The sequence below is a fragment of the Calidris pugnax genome, unplaced genomic scaffold (genome assembly GCF_001431845.1).
Source record: "Calidris pugnax isolate Ruff unplaced genomic scaffold, ASM143184v1 scaffold188, whole genome shotgun sequence".
Lineage (NCBI taxonomy): Eukaryota > Metazoa > Chordata > Aves > Charadriiformes > Scolopacidae > Calidris > Calidris pugnax.
This window is the reverse complement of record NW_015091257.1, coordinates 14169116-14179794: the sequence shown is the minus strand read 5'-3', so window position 1 is coordinate 14179794 and position 10679 is coordinate 14169116. Positions and strand designations below refer to the sequence as shown.

At 36.5% G+C, this 10679-nt stretch overlaps 1 protein-coding gene across 3 annotated transcripts in view; it reads right to left on the bottom strand.

Annotated features, from left to right (window-relative positions):
- CDKL5 (cyclin-dependent kinase-like 5) overlaps positions 1-10679 on the bottom strand; it is a 125572-nt gene that overhangs the window by 8634 nt on the left and 106259 nt on the right. For 2 of the 3 annotated variants that reach the window (XM_014960299.1, XM_014960301.1), the window contains exons 15-17: positions 4243-4345; positions 1498-1620; positions 225-344 (exon numbers count right to left, since the gene is read on the bottom strand). In XM_014960299.1, the coding sequence (XP_014815785.1) occupies positions 225-344; positions 1498-1620; positions 4243-4345 (346 nt within the window). The remainder of the gene's footprint in view (positions 1-224; positions 345-1497; positions 1621-4242; positions 4346-10679) is intronic. The other variant, XM_014960302.1, reaches the window with a different exon arrangement.

Below are 10679 nucleotides of genomic sequence, written 5' to 3'. Positions count from 1 at the left end.
AGATTGACACAGGGACATTTAGTCTCTCTTCTTTTCCTTGTCATTCATGTCTAGATTTTCAAAGAATTCTGCAGGACTGCAGGCACATGATTTTTTACACTCAATGAGTGGAGAATGAGGAGGTTGGGAAATAACGTCAAATGCAATTTTTGTGTTCACCAGAGAAAAAGCTGTCAAGATACCTCAGTGATGTTAAAATACAGGGAATTGATAATGCCACTTACATGCGGCTGGATTTCTGTCATCTTCTCAGGATGCCAATCCTTCTGCCTGCTGCTCTGGTGATTAGAAGAATGAATGGCTTTCTGTAATGCCAAGAGATCCTGACCATCAGTGCTAGGCATCTGCAACAAAATATTAAATACTGGTTTCCTAATATATTCTTAAGAACAGCTGTAAATCATTTCCCCCAGTTAATTACAGAATGCAAGTAAAGCCCATTACTGCAGCAGAATTGCAGTGACCTTTCCATATTTTTCCCCAGAGTAAGAGCAAGTGGCTGTGGATATCATGCAGATTTGCTATACCCTTAGCCCTTAAAGCATTCGCATGCTGTTAGTGTTATTTGCTGTAAGAGAGAGCAGTTAAACAAGGCTTCAAAAAATTAAAAAAAAAAAAAAAAATTAAAAAAATTGTTGAGCCTCATCTTCATTTAAAAAGCATTCCATACTGCAGTTAAGACCATGGATCAGTTCTATAAATTTGTTCTTGAGTGAAGCAGACCAAAATCTCTCTAAACTGATGTCTGGCTGATTTTGCCATCACAAAATGAAACCTTTTCCTTTCCCAGTCTTTCTGCTCCTCCACAAATATCCCAAACTAAAGCAAAAATTAAGAAAATCCCCAACCTCCCCCAAAAACAAGCTGAAAATCCAACAAAATTTATGGCAGAAGGATAATTTAAAACCGACAATTCTTGAAAAAAACTTCTACATGTAAGTAAAAAAAAGGACAGTTAAAATTTCACCTACTTTTAATGCAAGATGTCTTTTATCATGAACAATCAGGACAAACAAAAATACAGCAGAGGCATGAGCTAAAATTTAGTTGTCAGATAATCTGTTGTTAATATTTGATTAACTACATTTATACATAAAGGAGCAGTTTGCATAAAAAAAAAAAAATAACGTATTTCCCATACAGCTACAAAAGAAACCAGGTTAATTTTTTTCCTGATTGAAACAGAATGAAACAGTTTAATTTTAAACATACATGATTTCACAGCTATTTTCCTCCTTCAGTGTTAGTCCCAGGGCTCATTCTCTCTGGAACTACATATGTTACATTTTCAGTATATCAAATACTAAAACCATTTTTTTTAGGCACCATCTATTTCAACAGAACTGCCAATTTTGCTTAAATTTATTGAACTGGCCCAAGATACTTAACTGGCATGAAGAGAAAGTGATCCCATGAAAATAAAACACATGCTGCTGTAGTCAGTAAAACAAGTTTACTGGAGCATTTTACAGTGCTACTGTACTTAAAAATTAATACCATGGGTAGGGTGACTACAGGAAGCTTTTTCAAAGAAGAACTATGCTTTAAATTATTCTTTGAATTAAAAAGAGGAAAGAGGGATTTCTTGATGCTTGGATTCTCCCCGTTGGTTGAGTCTGTCTGCAATATAAGATACAAAAACTAAATGCATAGTATTTCAATTCAAGAGATCTGTCCTTACTATATTAATTCTTTTCCTTTTTTTTTTTTTTTAATTCCGACAATATATGGTATCAATCCTATAATTTGCTTTGGGGAAATACAATAGTGATTGAACGAAAAAAGCATATGGAACAAATTCAAGAAACTCAATGCATACAAAGCATGTAAAAGAGATCACCTATTCTTATACCCATGTTCATTAGGAATGCAGAGTGTGTTTCAAAGCCCTTTGGAAACAGCTGGTAGGTCCTGTTGACTTTACGTAGTCGTGGATCAAATCCTGTAATTCTGGCAATCATTTGTTACTTATGACAAAGATCTACAGGGGTATGACATTTCTTATTTTTATATAAATAAAATATCAAAGATACACTAACAATAATGGCAATCAGTTCCAGGATGCGCAGTTGACAGCTACTTCTAGAAGAAATGAAAGTATTTTTAACTTGTAAAAAAGCGAGGGCTCCAAGGTGAGTTATTTCAGTTCTGACAAAAATATGCCTTCAACAACTTCACGTATAACTGCAAGAGTACTGGCTGTTTTAATTTTTGTAATACAACCAAAGAGCATACCAATGGATGCACAAACAACAATCAGAACTATCTAGCATTAAGATTATGAATGGGTCTACATCTCCCCTGCTCGGGTACAAACAAGCATAGGACACATGTCCTGCTTCTAGCATTATTCTGCCCACCGAAAGAAAAAAATATAGTATAATGATTATATAAATAAAGACAATGATGGATGCACTACCAACAGGGAGGGTTTTCAAACAGCTTTCTCAGTTGCTAGATTCCATCCAAGTTAATGAAGGACAGAGTCACAAATTAGCACAGCTTGTTTAGGAACTTTACAGTCAAAAGAATTTCCTGTGTGAAGTTCAGTAAACTAAAAAGGCATCAAAGCATTCCTAGGAGAAATGGTCACCTGCAACTGTTTATTCCAAAATGGATAATTTCTTCAGACCCACAGCTTGCAGCATGTGCCAATACCAAAGTCTGGCTCCTCTGAAGACAGTGCCTATCGACACTGTGTGCAACCCTCATGGATATCAAATTGCTTGGTGGCAGATGACAGAAAAAAATGTGATTCTAGCATCACCAAAACCTTTTGCTACGTTATTGAAAGACTTCAAACAAGATGAAAAGAAGAATGGATAAAACCAGCTCTGCAAAAACAATATCACAAAAAATTTCCATAGCAGGCAGTAATGATTATTATCCCATGAGGAACCGCCCCTGGAGAACTCTAGAGAGAATGATTAATAGGAACAACTCTGCAGGAGGAAGTGTCAGGAATTGGGATCAGTTCTGGACTATTAGATATTTGGAGAATTACATTATTAAGAAGATGTTTTCAATCCAATTTCAGGTATCTTTTATGACTCTTATGACGATCACTAAGGAAAATGAGACTTGCTAAAGGATATCAGAACTAAATAGTAGCTAGCTATGATGTGCTTCTCAGTGTTGTGACAGTTCTCAGGTGTAGTTTGTTATTTGCTGCAGGAAGTCTGTGTCAGAGTAAGTAAGCGGATTTTCACACTTTGAGGACTCTATAAGAATTTTCAGCCTCAGAAATAAACCTGGGTAGTCACAAGCTATCTGTTAGATTTTTAATATGAATTCAGAGAAAACATTATTTGTGTACTACACAAAGAGAGCTAGAAGGGCTAGTATTACAGTGCTCCTAACAGCTTTTAGTACTGAAGTCAGACTTAGTGCTGAAATGGAGGTAATCATTTTTGTTTGTGCTGGAAGATGCTAATGAATGTCCCAATGTTTTTTAGGTGGATGTCCTCAACTAACAGATGAAGAACAAAGAACAGTGTCTGAACCAGACACCTGTACACACATAAGATGAGATGACACTGAGGCTACTTCTGTTCTTAGGGAGATTTTAATTCTAAAACTTTGTGAAATGTTAATATACCCCCACCCTCGGATAAAATAAAGTCCTTTCTCCCTCCCATAAACTAGATGAAAAAGTAAAAATGTATAAAAGGCATCAAAGTCTTATACTAAATAACAATAACAAAAGCCACAATCCATTCCCCCAGTAAAACATATAATGTTAAGAATGGTTAGGACACACCATCCTTATTCCCACAGGGTGTAGCAAGAAGACAGAGGCTCTTATCATGTTTTCACTGCCGTGAAAAAAAAATGGAAAGAATTCTCATTTATAACAGTTTGATCTCCTCCTCACAGGTGCCCGAAATTATTCAAGCTCTGAGGACACACAATAATGCATTTGCTATTCTTGGAATGGTATCTCAATATCCTGCAAAAGAATTTGCTGCAACAACTTGCACCAAAACTGGCTCTCAAAGCATCTGAATGAAAACAAAGATGCACAGGACTAGTAGGTGAAGAAATATTTGAAAAGGCACATAAATAAACCCTGAGCGGGGAAAGAATTTCAATTTCATATAATGAAGAGAGAAAATAAAAGAACAAAGAGATACATGCAGGCATGATCACAAATAATACAAAGGTACTGTACTAACCTAACATATTAAAAAGGTATAAATCAAAACCAATAAACATTTTCTTTTAGAAATACTGCATACTTACAGTTTGAGATTTCTTCTTTTTCTTTTTTATTGCCCTGAAAAAACCTTGCTTTTCTTTCTCCTTGAGCTGTTCTGAATGACTGTTAAGATTTTCAGGACTTTTCCTAAACATGAAATAAGGTATTGTAAGAGAGATTTTGTTTTGATATTATGTAAATTCTGTGTGATAATGAGATCTTATGCCAAATAATGCAAATTATTGATTAAAGCAAAAAGATTCTTAACATTTTAGCATTCATTGGTTCAAGGGTTACTATACAAATGCTAGACAAATAGTCTTATTAAATGGGATAGGAAGAACACAGTGTTAGGGTAAAATGATTAGCTCAAACCAGTGAATAGTTATTTAGGGAAAAGGAAAGCATGCGTGTCTTTAGTGTGATTTTCTTTAAGCCAGAATTTAATATTCAATCCAAAATATCACACACAAAGTCTTTTAGAAGAATTAAAATCATATATGAGAGAACATACAAATGGTGATGAGGCATAAAAGCATAGGTCCAGTTTATCTACTGCTTGCTGGAGAGCCAGGATTTGCAAAGTTCACCAGAGAGAACTGATTTCAATCAACTTCCTGACCTTTGCTGACATGGTTCCAAATTTATCACCAGGGAATCTGGGGGGATCTACTGTTGTTCATTTGAACTTAAAAACTTCAGTTAGTTTGTTACGCTTGGGTGAGACAGTGCTGGCAAAAGAAGATGACCCGAAAATGACATAGGTGACTTGCCTGAAGACCGAATTTCCACCTTGTAACTTGTCTACACAGCTGAATTAACTACAGCTAACAAATAACACGTTACTTTAATTATACACAGTTAACTAGGTATGTAAAGTACTGACATAGGATAAAAAGATGGTTTATGTAGGACATTGGTGAGACATAACAATGTAGTTTTAGTGGCCTTTAGAATAGTTTGCCAATTGGAAATGATGCAGGAAAGTGTCAAAGAAATAACTGCAGAGAAAGAATGTCCTACATTTAAAGAGTCAGAGATTTCTCTCTCTTCAGTATGTTAAAAAACAGTCAACCAGCCCCAACATTTTGTTTCCTTGATTGTGGCGCAGAAGTACTTATCCAGGAATAAACTACAGACTACTAGAAGGGTCTTTAAAGTAAAGGGCAAAGACTTAGCAAGAACGAGTAGGTGGATGATGAAGCCAGAGATGTCTTATTAGAAATAAGGCACTGAATTTAGCAATTGAAATAATTAACTGCCAGAACAAATTCCTTAATGAAAGTGGATTTCCCATCTTTGACATTTCAAATCAGGACCACATGCTTTTCTGGGAGATACACATTAGTTGGGTATGTTACTGAGCCTGGAGTCCAGAGAATGGTTGACATATCAGGGCAACAAACATACAGAAAAATCATACTGGGCAATTCAATAGTCCTTTTTCAGTCTTAAGTTGTACGAAAACAAAAATGAAATTATTCCATTGTCTAGATGAAAACCTGAAGGAAAGCCACAGTTCTAAGGATTCTGTGTGACGAACAGGAGCAGCTTTTCTTGGAGTAACTGTAATGTAGCCACACTTAGCTGTCTGCTATACTTATCTTTGGCTTCTAATTCTGGCTTTAAATGCTATGCTATCAGCTGGTGATTCAGCTGCTACTACATGCCAAGCTGATATTTTTTCCCAAGCAAATGTGAAACACAAGTGGGGTAGGAATCACTGGAGTCATTCTCCTTATTGATTAGTATCTTTACTTGATAGGTGGTTTCATCAATTCCTCAACTGCAGGAACAGAAAACCACCTCAAGCTTGAAATGCTACCTGTTCCTAAATAGAAATGCATGCAGTGTTTAAATGCTGTAATGAAGTGCAATTGTCAATTATGAGAATGAGCTTAGAAAAAGATTTATAGGCAGAGAGGATGGTGGAAATTTTCCTAATTTAGATTTTTGAAACTTAGATCTAGGGAACATGTTCAGGTGTACAACAACATAGATTTAATGTGAAAATTACAATGCTACAGGAAAGAAAAATCTTTAATTTAATATAATAATTAGATTTATAAGACGTATTTTAAGTATACTGGATTGCTAAGGATTCCTGTTCCTGTCACATCCCTGCATTTGGTACCACTGCATAACAGCAGTAGCAGTCTTATATTAATCACTTAAAGCACCAGGGGGAAAGCCCAAGGTAAAGACTGCTGACAGCTTTACAGATTCGGTGAACTCATGAGACTTAACCAAGACATAACACCTACTAGATGATTATTTTACTAGATGACTTTTATTTAATTTGTTAAAAAACTTGGAGGAAACCACGCTCCCCAAGTAACCTGCTTGTACTCTGGAAGTCCCGTGAATGGGGCTAAGAATCTTCTGAGCCTTTCCTCAAAGGAGCTACTGTGCATCTGTATCTGTAAATGTACACCAAGCCACAGCCCAGGTACAACTTACCAACCCAGTGACTATGCTACCTGCTGAGGAACCAGCATCAGATCATAAGGAAGTTCCCCATGTGGTTATTCTACATTTTCCTTTAAAATTTTTCAGTGTCTGGCTATGGCTTTTCTGTTCCAAAGTCTATTTCAAAATGGAGACGCTGTATTTTTAAAGGTGAACTTAATCTTCAGAATAGAGCTTGGGACCATTTTTGCCAGATTTTTAGACAGAGACTCATTCACGTGTAAATTCTTTGCTTTGGCCCAGTGAACCTAGACGAGAAAACTGCTCCCTACAGCAGATGAGCAGAGAGGGGAGAAGTGAAATTCTGTACCATCATTTCCTCTTTATGACTTTAGCGACCAGAAAGAGAATAAAAATGAGGGGCTGAGAACTCTGCTCATTTTCAATTGCTGGTTACCCAAAGCCAGTGGTTTTATACCGACTGGTTTATGTCATTAACTCCTATGACTCATATTGCAGTATAGTTGTCTGAAAAAGCATTGACCTTGAAAAGCAACTGCTTCAAAACACATGCTCATTATGTGAAGAGAGTGAACATATATAGCATTATAGCAGGAAGCTTCAACACCAGGATTTTGTACCGAGTAAAAATAGAGCAGAACATTTTGATCGATGAAATGAAACACTGGGATATTTTAGGCATCCCCAAAGATGATTTTCAGACAATGGACTGTACAGGAAAAAATTAGGATTATCAGAAAAAAATCTGTATGGTATAGTTACTCAATACTGAATTCAACGTAACTGCAAGTATCTTGGTATTTTGCATAAAGCTCCCAGCTCTTGAAAGCAAACAGTTACACTAGAATCTGTTACGCAGCATCTTTTTAACTAGCAAGTAAGACCAGCCCTAGAGAAGAGCCCCCACTCAGAGAGCTCACCCTCAAGCAGCAACCAGAGGCAAAACGTGTTGTTCTTTGTTATTTTGTGTGCCTTTTGTATGTTTAGGACACAAAACGGAGATCACATCGGTTATTCTGGTCTGAGACATTTGGAAAAGGCATAGGTATAAACAAAAATTCTGTGATTTATCACCAGCATTTATTGGCCCTGGGCAGGAAAGGCATCCAACTTCCCACAGGTACAATGAGGTGCAGCAGCAAACATGCATGAGGCAAGCAAGCTGATGGGCTTTAATATTAAATAAAAGAATAAATATGAAGCATGCTGCATTCATGCTGCCATAGAGAGATTTGTTCTGCAGACAGCTCTTTTGGGGAGGCAGTTCCTCATGCTTGTTGCAGTTATTCTTCAGCAACCCTAATCCCAGCAGGCAGCCTGGGTTGGAAATCCTCTTTAACTGCCAGTGTACTACTCCCTTTACTGAACTGCTGACAATTACACAAGTAAGGATTTTTGTCTAATGGAGGAGTTACTGAAATGTCTGAAGTTTTCTTCAGAAGATAAATAAACAAAGATGAATTCTCCAAGTTAGCTCTTGGTTTTGCTTAAAGTAAAAACCTTGGCAGTTATAGAGTTACCATAAACGAAGGCAAGAAAATGTCAGAAATTAGTGAAGCACCTCAAATAGATGGTTTACTTCAAGTAAAAATCTCAACCCCACAAACTGAAGCCCATGGTAAAACTTTTTGGTCTAAAAGCCTGGCACTGAAAGCTTAAAAATCAGAGATCAAATCTGAACTTTGTTTGGAGCTGCAAATATCATTTTTTTCATGTGGAAAAGGAGGATTTATTAATCGGAATAAACCCCAGATCTATTATTTTTATATCCAGAATACCACCCAGAAGCCACTAGATCGCCTGAGATTATAGCATCACTAAAAAAAAGTATACACACATGTATGTGTCGGGGGGACACACACAGAGATAATGTATATATACACAAATACATTTTACACCCATTCCCCTCTTCTCCCACCCCGGTATCATTCAATATCAGTAACAATAACAATTTGGAAGTGGTTGGTTTCATAAACTTATAAAGCATATACTTCAGTAGGCTTATTTTTTTGGACAGAATATTGATGACTACAAATTCTGGAAAGCTTCCTTGCAAATGACATTAGACTGTATCATCTAATTTTTAGTGAAAAACAAAAACACTGATGGCGGGGGAAGGGTCAGGGAAGATGGTAGAGAGGCTCAGATGTTGCCAAACAGATGAATAAAGCAAACACATTGGATGACAATGCATATGCAAGTGTCTTGTGCAGGAAATGTCAGTGAGAAGGCTACATCATTAGAAAAGTGAACATTTTCAACTGTGCAGAGCAGATTCCCAAAGCCTCAACCAGTGTAACACACACAGGGAATTTTTAAGCTTGCACGTCACAAATTTGTAATTTCCTGACTTTTTTTTTTACAAATTCAAGAATTCTGTAATGGAATGGGAAAGTATTTACAATGCAGCAACAGTTGTACTGCACACACAGCTGAAGAAGCTTTGAACTAGCTTGCTCAGACATTGGTAAACCTTCTAAGTTTCAGGAACATTAAGTGTGACTACACGGTTACACTGAAACAGCATATGAACACCCAATCATGTTATGTTTACAAAATACTGTATTATTTTGGAGGCTTGAAAGTTAATGGTAGATAGATAACTGTAAGCCTTTCACACTCCTAAGAATAGGATGTTCTTTTTTTGCTATTGTTCTTGAGTTTGTGTGTCATATATATACATACAAAAATAATAAATAATATTATCTATATTTCCTCTTTTTATTGTTTTTGCAGGAATGTATGGCACATGCTAGAGAAAATATGACAAGCTGTTTGTCATAGAATGAATACATTTAAATGGACAGAAAAGGTCTAAACAACAAAGCTTTCCAGAAGCCCCCAGATACCTCGTAAGCAGTCAATGCAAACACTTCCAAAACGATGAGAGATACAAGTACTGCATGTTAAAGGTTATTCCAAAGATAATTTTAGAACTATAACAATGTTAAAGATAACTCAGGCCAACATTTTGACACACTGGCAGAACAAGGTTAAGCACCTTGCCTATACCTGCTGCTTTTGCCCAGCTCAAGACAAAGCTCATACAAGTGAAAGAGAATAATCTGATACTCTTGGATCAAAAAGGAAAAATCGAGCAAGTTCAAGGTCATTTACAAGAAATTAAACTCTGGCAAAGAGAAGATTTTCTAGAAGGATGAAAAATTTGCCTTTTTCCAAATCAAGTTGTCTGAAGTCCAGAAATGATCTAGTAATTTAAGAGTAAAACCTGATGACAAAAGTCGAGTTTATAACATCTTTATTTTTAGAGGCAGGGCAGTGGGGACAGAGTGGAGAAATGCACACAAAGACAAGGGAACATCTGTGACAATTCAGTCTAGCAAACATTCACAAAATCTTTGACAGAAGAAAGGCAACACAGAGCAGTAGTATGAGAGAAGCAATATTTTACAGTAGTGGCAAGTCCAGGTGGAATACATGTCACTCATAATTCAAGATGAATTGTCATGTACCAGTTACGTATGTCAGTCAAACATCAAATATTTACTTCATCATAAAATTGATGTAAGCAGAATCACATTCCGTTAGAGCTTTCAACATTTTCATAAGCGTATACACAACTTCTATACAGAATAAGTAGAGGAACACAGACTCTACATCACTCAGGAATCTGATTAAGCTGATTTATGGCACAGAACAATTTTGCAACAACATTAGACCATTGCCAGGACAACTTGCACAGAGTTAACATGTAGAGCTGGGCAGGAAACATTTCAGGAAAATAGGGAATAGGAAAAGCAAAGAGAAAGAGAAACGCATGCCAAAATAGCAGTAACTTGGTGTTGCGGGCACTGCTATTCCTCTCATTTCACAAGAAGAAATGCTTATTCTTCTGTGGGTTCTTCTCTCAAAGGAGCTGTTCCACTTTGTGAAAATATTTGAGTACATTAATTGGAGCAAAGACTTAAATCTAACCATCTCAAAGTTAATGAAGGGCTTTATTCACTAGGCCATACTCAGCATCTCTGTGGTCCTTTCACCATTTCAACAAGATGAAACAGCTTCAAGAGAATATATTGAGGGAAACAGA